The sequence below is a fragment of the Oncorhynchus masou genome, chromosome 32 (genome assembly GCF_036934945.1).
Source record: "Oncorhynchus masou masou isolate Uvic2021 chromosome 32, UVic_Omas_1.1, whole genome shotgun sequence".
In the NCBI taxonomy this organism is placed as follows: Eukaryota; Metazoa; Chordata; class Actinopteri; order Salmoniformes; family Salmonidae; genus Oncorhynchus; species Oncorhynchus masou.
This window is the reverse complement of record NC_088243.1, coordinates 25,672,025-25,692,917: the sequence shown is the minus strand read 5'-3', so window position 1 is coordinate 25,692,917 and position 20,893 is coordinate 25,672,025. Positions and strand designations below refer to the sequence as shown.

At 41.1% G+C, this 20,893-nt stretch overlaps 1 protein-coding gene across 3 annotated transcripts; it reads right to left on the bottom strand.

Moving 5' to 3' along the window:
* Positions 1-3,838: 3,838 nt before the first annotated feature.
* LOC135525776 (exocyst complex component 3-like protein 4) lies at positions 3,839-20,357 on the bottom strand. Of its 3 annotated transcripts, none has more exons than XM_064953610.1 (15): positions 20,187-20,357; positions 19,460-19,613; positions 18,655-19,029; positions 18,011-18,133; positions 17,617-17,832; positions 16,773-17,406; positions 16,324-16,441; positions 16,038-16,166; positions 15,779-15,879; positions 15,537-15,635; positions 9,712-9,835; positions 9,298-9,420; positions 7,607-7,759; positions 7,243-7,364; positions 3,839-6,533 (listed from the first exon to the last, which is right to left on the bottom strand). In XM_064953610.1, the coding sequence occupies exons 3-15, from the start codon at positions 18,980-18,982 to the stop codon at positions 6,305-6,307; spliced, it is 2,499 nt and encodes an 832-aa protein (XP_064809682.1). In that variant the 5' UTR covers positions 18,983-19,029; positions 19,460-19,613; positions 20,187-20,357; the 3' UTR covers positions 3,839-6,304. The 3 variants fall into 3 exon arrangements, with proteins under 3 accessions (XP_064809682.1, XP_064809681.1, XP_064809680.1); XM_064953609.1 differs by lacking the exon at positions 19,460-19,613 and adding an exon at positions 19,121-19,224; XM_064953608.1 differs by lacking the exon at positions 19,460-19,613.
* Positions 20,358-20,893: the final 536 nt, after the last annotated feature.

Genomic DNA, 20,893 nt, shown 5'->3' with positions numbered 1-20,893 from the left:
AAAAACACTTCCATTTATATGCTGCAGCAGGACAGGGTGGGCTCGCGTGGCAGCCTGGTCTCATAGACGAGACGTAGCATAGTACACTGAAATCCAGGATACTCACATCATCATGATATGTTATGTTTGGTATGGTTGCATAAGACCACGGCCGACCCGCTCATTAGGCAGGATTAGGCGGACACATTTTCTGAGGTAAACTGAATAAGACGCACCTCCAACAACAAAACATAAAACCGCACATAATTCTGCCCCAAAACAATGACAATTTCTCTCAACCAGTGGCATATGGGGTTTTTAGGTGAGCGCTGATGCCGCCCTGAGATAAGCAGTGCCCACTTTGTAAAAGACAGGGGGCAAAATATTTTGCTTGTCCATTCCCAGTGCTCTCACCAGTGTGCTGTTGGATTTGCAAAGCTAAAATACCACCTCTGCAAAATGAACAACTCAACTTAACACTGCCTACCCAATAGCAGTCAGTTATCCCTTGTCATTCATCCCCCAGATTTGATTGATGCCACTCTTCTTTACCACTGAGCTAGTTTACAGCTAGGGACTGTTCCTCAAACTCAACAGTAAGGGCCATATGGTAAAGTGGGCTATCCTCAGTGCCTAGTGCCTATGCTGCCTCGCTCTCGTTCCACCAGGATCGTCCAGGCCAGAGCTTCCACCGTAGCCCACTATGAGAGGCCATTATTTCGTGGATTGAGTAAGCCCAGAATCACCCCTCTTATGACGCCGACCAATGCCCTCAGTACCTATAGTTCGGTCTCAGGTTCTTTTATTCCAGCAACTCGGGGTCACAATGGACAAATTAACCAATGCTAAAAATCCTCATTCAATCAAGTCAATCTCAGAAACCTAGAGTAAAATGACATGCACTTGTAAGACTATTTGATGACATATAGGGTTTCAGAACAATAAAGCAAGTTTATTCAAAATTCCAGAAACAGGCATAAAAAGTCCCAGTTCAATCAATCAATATTGTGATAAGCAAAAGTTAGATACCTGGATTTCACATGACTGAATACAGATATGCATCTGTTAGTCACTGATAGCTTAAAACATGTAGCGGGGTGGATTAGAAAACCAGTCAGTATCTGGTGTGACCATTTGCCTCACGCAGCACGACAAGCTGTTGAATGTTATCCCACTCCTCTAAAATGTCTGGGCGAAATTGATGGATATTGGAACTAGAACACGCTGTCGTACACATCATTCCAGGACATTCCAAACTGGCTCAATGGGTGACATGTTTGGTGAGTATTTAGGCCATGGTGTCATGTTCTGACCTTAGTTCTGTTATTATATCTTTGTTTTAGTATGGTGTGTTGGGTGGGTTGTCTATGTTCTTTTTTCTATAATTTGGGATTTCTGTGTTCGGCCTAGTATGGTTCTCAATCAGGGGCAGCTGTCAATCGTTGTCCCAGATTGAGAATCATACTTAGGTAGTCTGGTTTCACTTTTGAGTTGGGGGTGTTTATTTTCCGTGTCAGTGTTTGTGCCACACGGGACTGTTTCGTTTGTGTCGTTGATTCACGTTTATTGTTTTGTATTTCCGTGTTCATTTTGATTAAACATTATGGACACTTACCACGCTGAGTATTGGTCCTCCGATCCTTTTCGCTACTCCTCCTCAGAAGAGGAGGACGAGAATCCTTACGCATGGATGAACTAGGACATTTTCAGCTTCCAGGAATTGTGTTCAGATCCTTGCGACATGGGGCCATGCATTATCATGCTGAAACATGAGGTGATGGCGGCAGATGAAATACATGACAAATGGGCCTCAGGATCTCATTATGGTATCTCTATGTATTTAAATTGCCCTTGATAAAATGCAATTGTGTTCGATGTCTGTAGCTTATGCCTGCCTATACCAGAACCCCGCTGCCACCACTGGGCACTCTGTTCACAACATTTACATCAACAAACCTCCTGCCCAATAGATGCCATACAGTTGAACCCGGGATTCATCCATGGGGTTCCGAGAGGCACAGCAGTCTGAAGCACTGCATTTCAGTGCAAGATGCTTCACTACAGTCCCTGGTTTGAATCCAGGCAGTATCACATCTGGCCGTGATTGGGAGTCCCAAAGGGCGACACAATTGGCCCAGCGTCATCCGGGTTTAGCCTGGGATAGGCGTCATTGTAAATAAGAATTTGTTCTTTAGTGACTTGCCTAGTTAAATAAAAAATCATTGAAGAGCACACTTCTCTAGCATGCCAGTGTCCATTGAAGGTGAACATTTGCCCACTGAAGTTGTTTACGATACTGAACTGTAGTCAGGTCAAGACTCTGGTGAGGATGACGAGCATGTAGATGAGCATTCCTGAGATGGTCTCTGACAGTTTGAGCAGAAATTATTTGGCTGTGCAAATCCACAGTTTCCTCAGCTGTCTGGGTGGCTGATCTCAGACAATCCCACAGGTAACGAAGCCGGATGTGGAGGTCCTGTGCTGGCGTGGTTACACGTGAGGCCGGTTAGACGTACTGACAAAATTCTCTAAAATGACATTGGAGGTGGCTTATGGTAGAGAAATTAACATTACATTCTCTGGCAACAGCTCTTCTGGTGGACATTCCTGCAGTAACATGCCAATAGTGCGCTCCCTTAAAACTTGAGACTTCAGTGGCGTTGTGTGACAAAACTGCACATCTTAGAGAGGCCTTTTATTGTCCCCAGCACCAGGTGCTGTGTGATGATCATGCTGTTTAATCAGCTTCTTGATATGCCACACCTATCAGGTGGATGGATTATCTTGGCAAAGTAGAAATGCTCACTAACTGTAAGGACAGACGCTGGAGACGAGAAGCAAGAACAGGGAGCGAACATTTAATGAAAACACAGACATGAAACAGAACACGGCCAGCGTCTGGACAGGGGAAACATAAACGACAATAATGCTGACACGGGGAACGAACGGAGGAACAGACAGATATAGATGGGGCAATCCACAAGGTGAAGGAGTCCAGGGGTGAGCCCAATGAGAGCTGCTGCGTGTAATGATGGTGACAGGTTTGCGTAATGAAGGGCAGGCTGGGGCCCTTGGGCGCCAGAGAGGGAGAAAGGGAGCAGGCGTGACACTAACAGGGATGTAAACAAATTTGTGCAAAACTCTTTTGAGAAATAAGCTCTTTGTGTGTATGGAACATTTCTGTGATCTTTTATTCAGCTCTTTGAAAAAGGAGGGAGTTGTGTAGTGACCCTGGATTATAAATAAGGATATAGACTCTGCAGCTGGAGCATGCTTGCAGTGAAAGCTTAGTTGTTTGATTTATTTTCTGTTATGTAATGTCATTGAGTTCTAGACTTGAGAAAATTAAGAAATTATCATTACCTGCTTTGTCCCTCAACCTCCTTAATAACTTAATTCTGCCAGAGCACGCGTTGCTATGAATGATGGGTTCTCTGCCCCCCTGCGTCTGGTCCAGCAGAGTTTAATGTTGCTTAGCAATAGACCGGTCAGGAGGATACCAGGTAGTAACTTTATAACGAGGTTGAACTGTTCTTTGGCAACCGGGTTTCTTCATATGAAGTTATTGGCTTTCATGTAGGCGTGGCTTTGCTTCTGTGATCTGATGATGCTGTGGAGTCTGTCGTTTTCAAGGATCTCAACATTCTCATAACTATTTTCCCAATACTATCATGTGCTGGTTTGGCCTGTTGGCAGCTCACACGATAAACAGGCACATCAAGTGTATAATGCCTTGACTTAAACTTTATTTACAAGATAATGATTGCCTTTATTATACATTTGCGTATCATTATAGCTCCAGTATGAGCTTTCATGAGCTGACACAAATGATCGGTGAATGATGTGAACAGTAGATCTATACAGTAAATGTTGGATGGATTTATTGTGATTGACTCATAGTTAAGGCCAGACAGATGAGTACAAACCTTTGTGTTGCATGTTGCCCTGTAAAAGTGGCCAACATTATCGTTAATTGAAACATATGATCAGAGGGGAACAAAAACTCTCACTTCCCTGACCAAAATACTGCATTTGGTTTGTGCAAATCTCAGATCTGATATTTCAAAACCCATATGTTACACCCCCCCCCCCCCCAAAAAAAAAACAACAACTGACTTCCCAATTACTTTTGAAGTCGGAAGTTTACATACAACTTAGCCAAATACATTTAAACTCCGTTTTTCACAATTCCTGACATTTAATCCTAGTAAAACTTCCCTGTTTTAGGTCAGTTATGATAACCACTTTATTTTAAGAATGTGAAATGTCAGAATAAATGTAGACATAATTATTTGTTTCAGCTTTTATTTCTTTCATCACATTCCCAGTGGATCAGAAGTTTACATACACTCAATTAGTATTTGTTAGCATTGCCTTTAAAATTGTTTAACTTGGGTCAAAAGTTGCGGGTAGCCTTCCACAACCTTCCCACAATAAATTGGGGGAATTTTGGCCCATTCCTCCTGACAGAGCTGGTGTAACTGAGTCAGGTTTGTAGGCCTCCTTGCTCGCACACCCTTTTTCAGTTCTGTCCACAAATTTTCTATAGGATGAGGTCAGGGCTTTGTGATAGCCACTCCAATAGCTTGACTTAGGCCATTTTGCCACAACTTTGGAAGTATGCTTGGGGTCATTGTCCATTTGGAAGACCCATTTGCGACCAAGTATTAACTTCCTGATTAATGTCTTGAGATGTTGCTTCAATATATCCACATCATTTTCGTCCCTCATGATGCCATCTATTTTGTACCAGTCCCTCCTGCAGCAAAGCACCCCCACAACATGATGCTGCCACCCCCGTGCTTCACTGTTGGGATTGATTTGCACTTTTTGCACCAAAGTACATTCATCTCTAGGAGACAGAACACGTCTCCTTCCTGAGTGGTATGATGGCTGCGTAGACCTCCAATAGTACTTGCATACTATTGTTTGTACAGATGAACGTGGTAGCTTCAGGCGTTTGGAAATTTCTCCCAAGGATGAACCAGACTTGTGGAGGTCTACAATTCTTTTCTGAGGTCTTTGCTGATTTCTTTTGATTTTCCCATGATGTCAAGCAAAGAGGCACTGAGTTTGAAGGTAGGTCTTGTAATACATCCACAGGTACACCTCCAATTGAATCAAATGATGTCAATTAGCCTACCAGAAGCTTCTAAAGCCATGACATAATTTTCTGGAATTTTCAAAGCTGTTTAAAGGCACAGTCAACTTAGTATATGTAAACTTCTGACCCACTGGAATTGTGATACAGTGAATTATAAGTGAAATAATCTCTCTGTAAACAATTGCGTGCAAAGCTGTCATCAAGTCAACGGGTGGCTACTTTGAATAATCTAGAATATGTTTTGATTTGACAACACTTTTGTGATTACTACATGATTCCATGTGTTATTTCATAGTTTATGTCTTTGCTATTATTCTACATTGTAGAAAATAGTAAAAATAAAGAAAAACCCTCGAATGAGTAGGTGTGTCCAAACTTTTGACTGGTACTGTATTGTATATTTTTTGTTGTTGAAAATGTGTTCTACAAAAAGCGGGCTGCGGGCCGCCAGTTCCCCATTCCTTCAGTTGATGCTGGATGAATTTATTATGATGGACTTCATCTATACTCATACTAGACAGCAGACACATGAGTACAAACCTTTGTGTTGCATGCTGCCCTGTTAAAGTGTCCAAAAATTATTAGAGGGGAACAAGAACTCTCACTTCCCTAACAACGGGAGAAACTTGTATTCGTTTGTGGTTTAATGACATTATCAGATGTGATATTTTGAAACCTTGTTCTGACCACAAAACAACAGGACCGTGGACTGTGGGACTTTCTATGGGAGTCTTTTCTATGTTGACATGTAATATGTGCACTGCAGCGACACATTTGAATAGCTTGAAAATAAGTAAATCAATGGTAAAGTTCATTCAACACTGAACATACAGTTTGAGCCCTATCATGGAGTTCATTTAGCATCAGGCCCATTATTATGTCCTCAGCTTTCTTTTGCAACAACAGTGGGCTAAAGTGACTATATATATATATATATATATATATATATATATATATATATATATATATATATATATATATATATATATATAAAAAGAAGGCTTAATCAATGAGGTGTCTTAAATAACCTCTGACTGCCTGAACAAGATTTACCAGGTAAAGGTCCATTCACATTTAAATAATCATTAGACTGTTTGCTTTTTGCGTAGTGATCATACTGGTAATCGTACAGTATGTTCTTTATAAGCCTCCTCAGGCCTTCTCAGACAGCTTGGTTAGGTTACCATCTCTGTGGTAGGCTTCTGTATCTAGGCCTGTAGATTAGCTGTCTGGGAGAAGAGAGGAGAGGCAGGAGAAAGGCATATCAGCCAGACAGTTTGTATTGGTGATGGTGACCTGCATATCAATGAAGAGGCCACTTTTTTTATCTCCAGTGTTCCCTGCAGTTCCTAGTTTATTCTTCAGCTCAGTGAGACACTGCAGGATTACCCGCTTCTCCCTGCCCCGCACCAAGCCCCTGAAGTACAGCACGGCCGATAGGTGCTTCTTACTGCAGACAGAGGGGAGAGAGGGTACAGAATATCACTCTTGGAGAATCAGCAGGAGAAATGAACCATCAAATGTTTTGTGAAATTAATTGGTCTAAAATTCCATAATCTCAACACCCAGAACCAAATCAGCTAGCTACTCAATTTTGTTAATGGGGCTGTCATGACAAATAATAATATATATATATATTTTTTTTAAGATAACATTTTTTTAAATAAAAAAATAAAATAATAATCTGTCATTCTTGATTTGGAGAAGTTAACGAGAGTTCAAATAAAAAATTTAATTAAATGGTTCACAAAAACCCAGACCAGGGAAATTGCCTGGGAAAGTACAGCACTTAAAGCCCTATTCCGAGAAACCAGGCGCAAGTGTTCACACCTCATCGGGGGTCTCCCACCTCTGTCTCTCTATCTCTCCCCCTCTCCCGGCTGGTCCTACCTCTCCTACATCCTGCTGTTGAGAATCAACACGGCTCTCTATCATATTTGGAGCAGCACTATCTGGCTCTCAATCTGTCAGTGCCTAGTCAACACCCTTCCCCTGTCTGATGAACACTGCTGTCTTTATCTTCCACTGTTGTTCTTCTCAGTGCCATAACAGTCAGAGTAGAATTCATATGATGTGTTTTTACTCTGATTATATATTGTATAAAAAAATCACCAAAATCAACAGATACAAAATGTGTCCACAGGAAGATGCAGGATTACCTGATGTCTGGGTAGTCCGCTACTAAATGTTTCAGGTGGTTCTTGATGTCTCTCTTGTTCTTCTCCCCAATTATGTTACTCAGGTGGTCTCCTACTGGGTGGAGCCAGTCATGGGTTGTCTTCTACAAGAGGAAATTATTATGAGTGTGTCTACTATTCATGAATGGTAATAACATATTTGTTTATGACAGCACTGAATTTTCAAAGTAGCATTCCTCAAAGCACAAAGGCATAATGCTGAGACAAATTTATGTACTGTAGTATTTACAATTTTAGACAATGTTGAATGAACATGAAAAGTACAATTTGTGTGGATGTAAATTGGCCAAAATTCAGTTTGTAGTTCAGGATTAAGAAGTGTTACCATTTCCTCAAACAAATCATTGAGTTCATCCCACTGCACCCTCATCTTGGTGGCTGCTTTGTCATGCTTCCTGTTCTTACAGGAGTAGTTGTTTTTCATCAGCTGGGAGACATACTCTTTCACCACATAGTAGTGCAAGCTGCTCACAAACATCTGATGCAGAGGAACACTGGTCAGGCACAGTGGAGGCCAGAGAAAGGGATTACAAATAGACATGAAAGTCTTCTGTTTATTCTTTCGCTTTCAAGTGACTGCCATGACTAATCATCTGAGTGACACCCATCCTCCCCCTCTTTTCCTGCCATTTACTCCTATTGCCACATCAACTCAAATAACGTCCCATTCTATGCATGATCAAGTTCCAGTATGGTAAGGCCAGCAAATTCTCTGGTCTTTTCCAGTAACTCAAACTTCCTATGGATCATCAGGGGCATGATTTCCTTCACTTCCTTGAGTGTACAGTACCAGTCAAATGTTTGGACACATCCTACTCATTCAAGGGTTTTTCTTTATTTTTACTATTTTCTACATTGCAGAATAATAGCGAAGACATCAAAACTATGAAATAACACATGGAATCATTTAGTAATCAAAAAAGTGTTAAACCAATCAAAATATATTTTATATTTGAGATTCTTCAAAGTAGCTACCCTTTGCCTTGATGACAGCTTTGCACACTCTTGGCATTCTCTCAACCAGCTTCACCTGCAATGCTTTTCCAACAGTCTTGAAGGAGTTTTCACATATGCTGAGCATTTATTGGCTGCTTATCCTTCACTCTGCGGTCCAACTCATCCCAAACCATCTCAATTGAACCACCAAAAATCTCAAATTTGAACTCATCAGACCAAAGGACAGATTTCCACCGGTCTAATGTCCATTGCTCGTGTTTCTTGGCCCAAGCAAGTCTCTTCTTATTGGTGTCCTTTAGTAGTGGTTTCTTTGCAGCAATTTGACCATGAAGGCCTGATTCATGCAGTCTCCGCTTAACAGTTGATGTTGAGATGTGTCTGCTACTTAAACTCTGTGAAACATTTATTTGGGCTGCAGTTTCTGAGGTTAGTAACTCTAAAGAACTTATCCTCTGCAGCAGAGGTAACTGTGGGTCTTTTGCGACTACACTTGAAGAAACTTTCAACGTTCTTGAAATTGTCCGTATTGATTGACCTTCATGCCTTAAAGTAATGATGAACTATCATTTCTCTTTGCTTATTTGAGCTGTTCTTGTCACAATATGGACTTGGTCTTTTACCAAATAGGGCTATCTTCTGTATACCACCCATACTTTGTCACAACACAGCTGATTGGCTCAAACGCATTAAGAAGGAAAGAAATTCCACAAATTAACTTTTAACAAGGCACACCTGTAAATTGAACTGCATTCCAGGTGACTACCTCATGAAGCTGGTTGAGAGAATGCCAAGAGTGTGCAAAACTATTATCAAGGCAATGGCTGGCTACTTTGAAGAGTCTCAAATATAACATATATTTTTATTTGTTTAACACTTTTTTTGGTTACTACATGATTCCATGTGTTATTTCATAGTTTTGATGTCTTCACTATTATTGTACAATGTAGAAAATAGAGAAAAAAATAAAAACCTTTGAATGAGTAGGTGTTCTAAAACTTTTGACTGGTATAATATATCCTGCATTTAAAACAATATGAACAGCACTTACCCATTACTTACCTGTACATATGGATGTCTCATTTGTGAACAGCGCTGGGACAGCTTCTCTGTCCTGCTCAACAGCTGTTGGAAGTCCTCATCTGTGGAGAGCCACTTCCTCGTCATCATTCTCCTGAGGTAAGGCTGGAAAAAGCAACAGACACATATTAACCCATCTATTCACTCACTAATTTGTTCATTCATTAATTTATTTGTTTGTTCACCCATCCATAACATTGACAGCAGGAGCGATTGAGAGAAAGCCTTTACAGAAATGTGTGCAAAGAAATCAGTAGACTACCAAACTAAGTAACTTCCAGGTCACCCGAGACAAGTAGGAAATATGTCAATCACCTTAACACACTGCTCAACATAGGGGCATTTGTAGAATGAGAACAAGACCAAAGGTCAATCAAACTTCTCCCCCTCACGTACCCTGACATCATTCTTAAACTGGTCCTCCAGGCCCTGGACCAGTCTATGGACCAAGCCATCCACCTCTCTGCTGAGATGGTCCACCTGTGTCGGGCAGCACTCCCTATAACCTTCCATGTGCTCCCTGGAGGAAGAGAGAAGAGGAAAAAAAAACAGGTCTGAGGTCAGGTCAGGTTATCATGCATACACACATATGTGACAGAGTTTCTAAACCCAGAGGCACCACATTGCGAGACTTCCCGAACGATTGCGAAACAGACCAAGGGAAGGGTTTCAACAGGGGTTGTAAGCAATGTTCACTTCATTTTTGGGGGGCACTGAGCAAATTTAATCTCTGCTGAGTGCAAACTTGAAGATTCTGTGCAAATTCCAGTGTGCGTTTACTGTGAACCCCGAGGCTGTACCCGCTTTAACTTACAGTCTCAGACAGTAGTCCATTGGCCTACTGTGGATGATCATAATGTAGGCCTACAAGAGTGGCCTACCATCAAAAGCAATGGAGTAAATGCATCCCATAACATGGAAATAGCTGTTCTATCATTCAGCCTACAGTAGCAGCCAATGTGTGGTGTTCAATGTAGGCTTACATTCCATGAGACTTTTGAAATAAACATGCAGGGCTTGACTTTAACCTGTTCATCCACTTGTCCTTTGGAAAATTAGGTGATGTTTGATGCTAGAATCCACTTTACAAAATAAAATGCATTATTTTTACCATACCATTATTACAGAGAATCAGACAAATTATGCTACCCTCTGCCTAATGGCTACTTAGCTTATTGAAGCCTGTCTTAAAGTACATCTTGACCTGACTCGCTTTTCAAAGATGTCTAGAAATGTAAACATTTTGTGCTCTTGTTAGAAGCAATCACTCCCCCATTGCTGACTACAAATGATCTACAACTGGGCTAATAACTCACTAACTAGCAAAGAATATGTACAAATGTGCATACCTGGCTACATACTAATACTGCATTGATTCAATCACAATTCCCACAGAAAAAAGGAAACGTTGATTGTGTAAACTAAGGGGGAAATTCTAGAAAGTTGAGTAAAGTTCAATCTCGAGCTTCTCTGCACAGGCTGATATTTCTTCTTGCAAGGCAGTCCCGGGGGAGCTGCGCGCCTGAGCACGATGGAACATTGGTTGTAAGAATGTTAACAATTTCTTATGTTTTGCTTGTGTAACTACAGTTGAAGTCGGAAGTTTACATACACCTTAGCTAAATACATTTAAACTCAGATTTTCACAATTCCTGACATTTAATCCTAGTAATAATTCCCTGTCTTAAATCAGTTAGGATCACCACTTTATTTTAAGAATGGGAAATGTCAGAATAATAGTAGAGAGAATGATTTATTTCAGCTTGTATTTCTTTCATCACATTCCCAGTGGGACAGAAGTTAACTTGGGTCAAATGTTTTGGGTAGCCTTCCACAACCTTCCCACGATAAGTTGGGTGAATTTTGGCCCATTCCTCCTGACAGAGCTGGTGTAACTGAGTCAGCTTTGTAGGCCTCCTTGCTCGCACACGCTTTTTCAGTTCTGCCCAACACTTTTCTATAGGTTGAGGTCAGGGCTTTGTGATGGCCACTCCAATACCTTGACTTTGTTGTCCTTAAGCCATTTTGCAACAACTTTGGAAGTATTCTTGGGGTCATTGTCCATTTAGAAGACCCATTTGTGGCCAAGCTTTAACTTCCTGACTGATGTCTTGAGGTATTGCTTCAATATATCCACATCATTTTTCCCCCTCATGATGCCATCTATTTTGTGAAGTGCACCACTCCCTCCTGCAGAAAAGCACCCCCACAACATGATGCTGCCAACCCCGTGCTTCACTGTTGGGATGGTGCTCTTTGGCTTGCAAGCGTCCCCCTTTTTCCTCCAAACATAACGATGGTCATTATGGCCAAACAGTTCTACTCTTGTTTCATCAGACCAGAGGACATTTCTCCAAAAAGTACAATCTTTGTCCCCATGTGCAGTTGCAAACTGTAGTCTGGCTTTTTTATGGCGGTTTTGGAGCAGTGTCTTCCTCCTTGCTGAGCGGTCTTTCAGGTTATGTCGATCTAGAACACATTTTAGTGTGGATATAGATACTTTTGTACCGGTTTTCTCCAGCATCTTCATAAGGTCCTTTGCTGCTGTTCTGGGATTGATTTGCACTTTTCGCACCAAAGTATGTTCATTTCTCGGAGACAGAACGTCTCATTCCTGAGCGGTATGACGGCTGCGTGGTCCCATGGTGTTTATACTTGCGTACTATTGTTTGTACAGATGAAGTGGTAGCTTCAGGCATTTCATTTCATTGTCATGCACAAAGTAGATGTCCCAACCGACTTGCCAAACTATAGTTTGTTAACAAGAAACTTGTGGAGTGGTTGAAAAACAAGTTTTAATGACTCCAACCTAAGTGTTTGTAAAATTCTGACTTCAACTGTATGTGATTTTTTATTTTTTTTGGAAATAAGGACAAACAGTATAAAGTTATATCTGACCATCATTATTTTGAGTCTCCTGTCTCCTTGAATATGAATAACTAAATCTGCAGGAGCGAATTTTGACTGTTTCTGCCCATCTCTAATATTGTGTTCCTCATTTTTTTTACTGACAGAGACATGCTGTTGCTTGTTTCAGTGAAATTACAAGCTCTTTGAATATGGAGAGAGGGGGACATTCTATTTTTAGAGCTTGAACTACTCAGGCAATTCTCTTACACTAGCACAGTTTCCCGGAAACCACGTGGTGTTTCTCTCTTTAGACAGGCACTGCTATACTCCAGAGATGCCTGTTTCCTGGAAACAGCTTCCCAGCTAGCACATTTGGTTCCTTGGAAGTTGTGGGAACGTACGTTTTTGGTTTCCCATTGGTTCTGGGAACGAAGCCATGCATTTCTTGACCAGTAGAACTGAAGATTTCTTTTTTTTGAGAATGTAATGTACATTTTTTGTTGCAGGGTGGTTTTGAGAACGTTTTTACTATGGTTCCCTGAATGTTTTTCTGTGAGATTTTATAATTTTTTGAGTTATTTAGAGTTTTTTTAATAACTTCCTTAACTTTTATTGAATGTTTCAATAAGACATTTAAGAACACTGCTAGCTTCGTTTGGGTTAACTGTTTTGAACTCCAAGCACATATAGGACCCATGGAAATACATTTTCTTAGGCATTAATCATGCAAACACATTTATTTTCATTGTGGGACAGTGTCATTGATCTTCTGTTCTCTATCCATTGAATTAGTATACTGCACCAACAGGATGGAGCTAGCAAGCTTCTTTTTTTTTTTTTACTCATACAAATCTGATAATTTTAATCTATTCAAACAGATCCCATTTCAAAGGAAACAAGTATTTATTAAGATCAGACATGGCCAATTAGTCGGCGCGGCCAAGACACTTGAACACACTTAACAAGATAAAGGATAGAGAGTTTTGTTGACGCTGAGAACGGATATGTATATGTTTTTCAATTGTTTTACAATAACATTTACTACTGTTAATGTTTTTTGTGTTTTTTTTTTTTATAGAATGTTTTCTTAAATGTTACTTTAAATAGTACCATGAGGAAACCTGGTGGAAACATTATGCTGAAGTATTGAAATTCCCACAGGAGAACATTGTTTCTTAACGTTCTCTGAACTATTTGAGAGCATTCCCAATGTCAAACCAGTTAGAGAATGTTCCGAAAACATTACCAAAATGTTTATTAAATTAAACAATGTTTGGATGTTTCTGTCAAAGTAATGAAATAGCATGTAAATAATGTTATTTTGCCAAGTTTCTTAAATGTGCTGAGAAGTTTCCAAAGCCAAGCAACTATCCTGTACCATTTCCAGAACATTGTGGGAAGTTGTATATAAAATCAAATCTAATTTTATTGGTCACATACACATGTTTAGCAGATTTTATTGCGGGTGTATCGAAATAATTAGGTTTCTAGCTCCAACAGTGCAGTAGTATTAAACAAGTAATATCTATCAATTTCACAACAATACACACAAATCTAAAGGAATGAAATTAAGAAAATATAAATATTTGGACGAGCAATGTCGGAGCAGCATAGACTAAAATACAGTAGAATAGAATACAGTGGTGGAAAATAAGCATTGTCTGTGGATCTATTGGGGTGGTAAGCAAATTGAAGTGAGTCTAGGTTGTCAGGAAATGTAGAGGTGATATGATCCTTGACTAGTCTCTCAAAGCACTTCATGATGACAGAAGTGAGTGCTACAGGGTGATGGTTATTTAGTTCAGTTACTTTCTCTTTCTTGGGAACAGGAACAATGGTGGACATCTTGAAGCATGTGGGGACAGTAGACTGTGATAGGGAAAGATTGAATGTCCGTAAACACTCCAGCCAACTGGTCTGCGCATGCTCTGAGGACGCGGCTAGGGATGCCGTCTGGGCAGGTAGCCTTGTTAGGGTTAACATACTTAAATGTCTTACTCACGTCGGCCACAGAGAAGGAGAGTCCACAGTCCTAGGTAGCTGGTCGCGTCAGTGGCACCGTGTCATCCTCAAAGCGAGCGAAAAAGGTGTTTAGCTTATCCGGAAGCAAAATGTCGGAATCAGCGACGTGGCTGGTTTTCCCTCTGTAGTCCGTAATTGTTTGTAGAACCTGCCACATGCGTCTCGTGTCTGAGCCATTGAACTGAGACTTCACTTTGTCTCTGTACTGATGTTTTGCCTGTTTGATTGTCTTAAGCAGGGAATAACTACACTGTTTGTATTCAGCGATATTTCCAGTCACCTTGCCATGGTTAAATGCGGTGGTTTGCGTAAATGTATTTATTTTATTTAACCTTTATTTAACTAGGCAAGACACTTAAGAACAAATTCGTATTTACAATGACGGCCTACACTGGCCAAACCCGGACGATGCTGGGCCAATTGTGCGCCGCCCTATGGGACTCCCAATCATGGCTGGTTGTGATACAGCCTGGATTCGAACCAGGGTGTGCGAATGCTACCATCTATCCATGGTTTCTGGTCTGGGTAGGTTTTAATAGTCACAGTGGGAACAACATCTCCTATACATTTCCTGATAAACTCCGTTACCGTATCCGTTTATTCATCAATATTATTCTCAGAGGCTACCCGGAACATATCCCAGTCCGCGTAATCAAAACGATCTTGAAGCATGAAACACATGGTTCTGAGAATGTTATGTGCTAGCTGGGTTTGGTCTTCAATAGTTTCACTGTAATTTATACAGTAATATGATATGTGGTGTCACTGTGCCTGCATGTTAGTTTGTTTGCGTATGTTTGTAAGATAGATAAGATGCATATTTAATCATAATTCAACATTTATTGGTGTGTTTTTTTTAATGTTTATCTTGAACAGAATTTTTCAGGCAGGCTAAATGATCTAGTATGGGTTCCAGGAAATGCCTGTGAAATAAACAGTAATTTCATAGTCCCAGTTTTCCATCCCACTACTGTTAAATATGGTGCAACTTCAAATCAGACTGAGTGAAGTTAAGCATTTAGGTCAAAGTTTGACATTATGCCACTAAAATACGGTTGCTCAAGTCCAAACAAAAGTGCATCAAATTACTGAGATACAATAATTAGTTTAATGCTGAGACTTTGTCTTTTGAGCCAAGACTTCTGTTCTCAGGTCAATCTTTTAGACTGCGGCCTTATTTTTTAATTTATTCACACCATCCTTTGGTAAATGTACCCCAAAGTGTCTGAAAAGCTGAACTGACTGTCTATCAACTGTTGTCTAGGACATTCCCATCTACAGTGTGTTGATGGCAGAGGAAAGGGGGAGGGTTGTTGAACAGGTGTAGTGAAGAGTGGAATCTGACTTACTTAAGAGCTTTAAAGCTGTTGATGTAGGTTATCTGATAGTCAGCCCAAAGTGAAGGGTTTTCCATACTGTTACAGCAGTACCTAAATTCGTTCTCAAATCTATGGACATGTAGAGAGAGTGAAGGAGAGATAATGTCATGAAGTTATTAACAAGCAAAGGACAAGGTCCAGTTATATGTTCCAGTGAATAATGGTTAGGATATAGATAGAAAGAGCAGACTCTGGACTGTTGCAGAACATACTGCTTGGGAAACTGCTGTAACTCTTCTAGGCAGGAACAGACTACTCCCATCTCCAGGTCTGCATCAATCCTCTTGGAGTTTACAGCATTGCTCTTAACTTTCTACACAGAGAACAACACCAGTTTCAAGTCCAGATTTACAGATTTATAGTTGCCTTAGTAGCCTGCCGCTATAATTAAAATGTAACTACTTAGGCAATGTTGCCCTCTAATGGAGATATGATGCAATTGCATTATATAAAATCATGACAAAACAATACCGTCCAGATATCCATGTGTATGTCAGAGTTAAAGAAGTGTTCATCATCAGTCGCCGGTGCCTGTTTCTTTATCCACATGTCCTCATTTTCAAGCTCTAATATTTTATCCAGTGAAGCTCTCATTTCCTCCTGGAAAAGACATGGAAAGCAAAAGAATAAAGGCTAAAGGACTAGAAGAGTTTAAAAAAAAGTTTTATTATTCTCATCAGTGTGGTACCTCCATTCAACCTGAATTCTTCCTAAATATCTATCTATCTGTCTCTTATTGGAGTGTTCAATCCCTCACCTTTGCCCGCATGCAGTATTTCCCCTTGAGCTGGTCCAGGAAACCCTCCTCCAGGGAGAGGCCTATGTTCTCAGCTTCCATCTCTGGTCTCAATGAAGGACTACTCATTATCTTCTCACTGTTCAACAGGGATGGTGTCTCTCAGATACAATACTATTATCTTCTCACAGTTCAACAGGGATGGTGTCTCTCAGATACAATACTATTATCTTCTCACTGTTCAACAGGGATGGTGTCTCTCAGATACAATACTACTCATCATCTTGAGTCAAGAAGTGTATATACACACACACACACACACACACACACACACACACACACACACACACACACACACACACACACACACACACACACACACACACACACACACACACACACACACACACACACACACACACACACACACACACTTCTTACTCAAGACAATGACTTTAAGTCTTCCTCACCTCTCATAGTGATTGATGATCCAGTCCAGCAGGGTGTAGTAGTCCTTCAGATCTGTCACCTGCTGCTGAAGCCTCTTCAGGTGCTGGCTGACAGCACCATGGTAACAGCTCACATAGGTGCTGAACACATCGAAGCTGGGTGGGTAAGAGCATTGCAGCTCTCCCTTCACCTTCTTCAAGTCCTCCACGATGGCCTTGCCCAGCATACCCAGGTGGATAGCCAGCCAGGAGGCATTCTGCTCGGGCCTGTCCAAGTGAACACTCTTCAGCGTGGCCTGTACACCCTCGCTCACAGCCTCTCTCCAGGCCCCCCGCCAACCCCCAGGCCCAACCACGCCCCCGACCCCAGGCTCTGCCTCCCTCTTCTCCTCCTCCTGGATGACACGGGCCACATGCACCAAGAGATCCTTGTTGCGAGAGGGAAAGGAGTTGGAGTCCCGCACTATTTCCTTCACCTTGTCCAGCAGGGCATTGTAAAGGAGCCTCAGGTCCTTCTCCTTCTTGGCCAGCTCCATAGAGGAGGCTTCCTCCATGCACTCCTCCCTCTCCCGCTGGAACTCCTTGCACAGGGAGAGGAGGTTCAGATAGGCCTCCTCCAGCACCTCCATCCCAATCAGCTTATTGATCTGCATCACTGGAGTGTAAGAGCAAACAGAGTAAAGGCCTTAATGCATAGAAGCTTATGCTGTTATACCTAATACACACATACTGCACAGACACAGACACAACCATAGTGATTTACATCACAAGTAATATATTTTGTGATCTCTACTGCTAAAACAAATACAAATGGACAAGAGGATGAGGGAGAGAGAGACAAAGACAGAGAGAGAACGAAACTCACCTGAGAGGGGTGTGAGGGGTATCTTTGGGAGTATGTATGACTCTTTTATCTCTACCCTCTCCTTCTCCCTCTCTCTCTTCTCATCCACAGTGATCTCAGTGACAGGCTGGAGCTGCTCTTGTTTGAGGGCCTTGTCTTTCTTATTTCCCACAAGTCGCAAACTCCGTTGGATGGAAGCCCCCTTCTTTAGAAGAGAGTCCCCAATTGCCAATGGGTCTATAGATGGACAATACAGATTACAGATTACGAAGACCTTACAAAGACTCAGAATATCCCAACGAGCTCTCTAGAATTCTCTCAGTAAATGATATGTATTTGTGTTTGTCTTTGAACAGTATTTATTGTCAACCATTGATTGAACAAGCTCTGGTTGGTTGGGTAAACAGTGTTGTACCTGAGCGTGTTCTGGTGTGCTTTTTCTGGAGTGAATCTTCTGCACTCTCTCCTCCCTTCTTCCTCTGGAAGGACCCACCTAGACCCTTCAGGGGAGAGGCCATAGGAGACCCAGCACTCAAACCTGAGCAAGATAAAGTTGCTGATCTCTATGACATTGAATAATGCTAGTAATTAAACTACTTCACTGTGTAAGAGTTGGTGTGCTGACCGTACACACACAATCACATGGACAGTCGCACAGCCACACAAACGCACAAACAGAATAAGTCAGACAACCTTGACAACGAGTTCAGCAGCTTCTGTCAGATTCATCATAAAAACAATCTGTGTTATTGTACAAAGGTTAATTATGTTAGTGTATATCCTGCTTGGTTGGCAGCTGTTTCCGAGTTTAGTATAAACTTCATTAAGATAGGAATGTCAGTAATTGAGTAATGATGAAAGCCCCCTGCTCAGACTGGCTCATGTCCAGCTGAAATTCCCAATACAGTGCATAAGAGAGTCCTTCCTGCCATTTCTACTGTCATTCTGTGTCTCCTGAGATGTCCTCTTCCCATGACCTTGAGAAGCCATTTCTTGACTCAAGAGCATATTTCATAACTTACTTAATTAGACAGAGGGACAAATCTGAAGAAAACTTACATGGTGAGGGAGGGGGTGGCAGCTGATGGGTTGGAGAGGTCACTTCAGGGTCAATACCGTGTCCCCCCTGTTCTGAATTGGATTTGTCCTTTGACTCTTTGCTGTTTGAGGCCAGATGACACCTCTCTCCAACCCGCTTGATGCTCTCCCTGAATTGCTTCATCATCCCCAGTTTCTTCTCCTTCACTGGGCTGTCAGGTTGTATCTTCACACTCCTCTCCATGGTGGATTTGAGGGAGGATCTGTCCCCCTCTAGACACTGAGCTTCATTCACCTCCTCCATGTCCCCAGGTTCCCCAATCTCTGCCATCTGATCTCTGCTTAGCATCGAATGTCCCTTGTTTCAGGCAAGGAGTTGTCTGAAACCAACCTGACCTGTCAAAGTACCTCAAGTTAAAAATAAGGGTAGCATTCCTATATGCATAAGAATCATATTATGGCTACATTGTGTATAACCTGTAATTACCATGAGTCACTGATAAGAATGGATTTTCCACTTCTGACATGAATGTGTAAGAGAGGTACAGATGTAGGATCTTAATTTGATCACCCTGTTGCAGGAGAACTTTCCTGCAATGCAGAAAATATCAATATTTGAGTTTTAAAAGGTTTCTGAAGTTTGTAATTTCCACTTTGACATTTCAGACTTAATTATTCCTTACGAAAATGATAATTTAATTATAATCCACATAATAAATCACATTTCCTGTACCTGCAGGATTATTTTCCTGCTGTAGCAAACTGGTTAAAATTAAGTTCCTACATCTGTAACCTGAGAATCAAAACCTAAAAAAACAACCCATACCCTGTGAGAGGGACTAGCTTTTGGGTCCAGTGGCTGTTTGGTTTTGAAGGACTGAGTACAGACAACCAGGGTTGGATTACAGTTTGTTTACACTAAAATACCATTGTTATTGGTATGCACTGGTCCGAGGGCCTATAACAGAGACAGGAAGGTACTGTCCAGAGGAAGAAGTATGTGACAGACAGTGTGACAAGGGCAAAGAACAGTCAAATGAGGCAGCAGGCAATGGTTAATTAGTAAAACACATAAAGGCCTACTCCCTCTCTATTGATTTCTTTAGACACGTGTAAATGTCTGTATAAAATTATTCTGTAATGGTAATCATTGAATATTTTCTCTACCACCTAATTGATTTGGCTTTTGAATATTCTAATATTCTAATGAATAAAACAAACGTACATTTTCCCGAGAGAGCCTATTTGCAGTAACAAGCTCAAATCGCCTGTATTAAAAAAAGAGAAGTTAACTTTATCTATTGAACTATGTCTCTGCTTAGCCCTATACATCACCATTTTTAGAGCAATACTTAGCACGCAGAGGCTAAACAGTTCAATTGCGTGACAAATGCACCATGATGCATGAAGCCCAGTCTGTAAAAACAATCTGCCATAGCATAATCCTCTGCTCTTATTTTAGACATATAGACAGACACATTTAGCTTACAAGAATATACCCTTTCACAATTCAAAAGACACCACAAGATTTCAGGTAATATAGCCTCACTCACCTGAGCAACTCTACTGTCTGGAGAAGTGAGTGAGTAGCCTACCAGACCAGGAGTTTTCACATGGGTTTACAGCTGTTTTCATGTTCACCTCGCCAGGTATCTAGAGAGCAGTCATGTGGTCACGAGACAACCTGCGCGAAGTTGGAAGTTGAGACGACTGCAAGAAACATGACAAATAAAATTCCTTTTAGGCCGCATGCCAAGCAGCATGAGCGAAGCAAAAATCACCATGTGACTCAGAGACTCGAGCGGTTTATTGTTAGAAAATAAGTTAATCATTACACTGTATTTGTTGGTGTAAAATATTTGTTGTATGTCTACGTCCATGGCAAATGAAATGACACCGATGGTGATAAACCGGACTGCACTATTTTCAGTCATAGTTTCGAGACATTTCAACGTCTACACTACGCAAAATAGGCGACAGGTCTATCTCTAAATAGTAAAACGATGCTTAGAAAAGAGAACGAGCCAAGCAATATTCGCCTGTCATTCCTGTTGCTTGTCACTGGAGGGCGACTGTAGACAATATTTAGACAACTTCCACAATGACCACATGTCAATTAGGCCTACTTGTACTGTAAACTGGAAATTACAGCATATATGGTATCACTTGTTGCTGACCTTAAGGCTTAGGGGTGATAACTATTTAGCTTACTTTAGGTGGAATTCTCCTAATTGTTCAACATCTATCTATGATTGGCCCT

Bases quoted from the DNA above. Each gene is read 5' to 3' on its own strand.
- LOC135525776 (XM_064953610.1), bottom strand. From the start codon at position 18,982: ATGCTAAGCAGAGATCAGATGGCAGAGATTGGGGAACCTGGGGACATG. The intron at 9,836-15,536 runs GTAAGTCAGATT...CTCTTCCTCCAG, and splicing joins AACAGCTTTAAAGCTCTTAA to GGAGCACATGGAAGGTTATA. The intron at 7,365-7,606 runs GTAACACTTCTT...TTCCTCTTGTAG, and splicing joins ATGATTTGTTTGAGGAAATG to AAGACAACCCATGACTGGCT.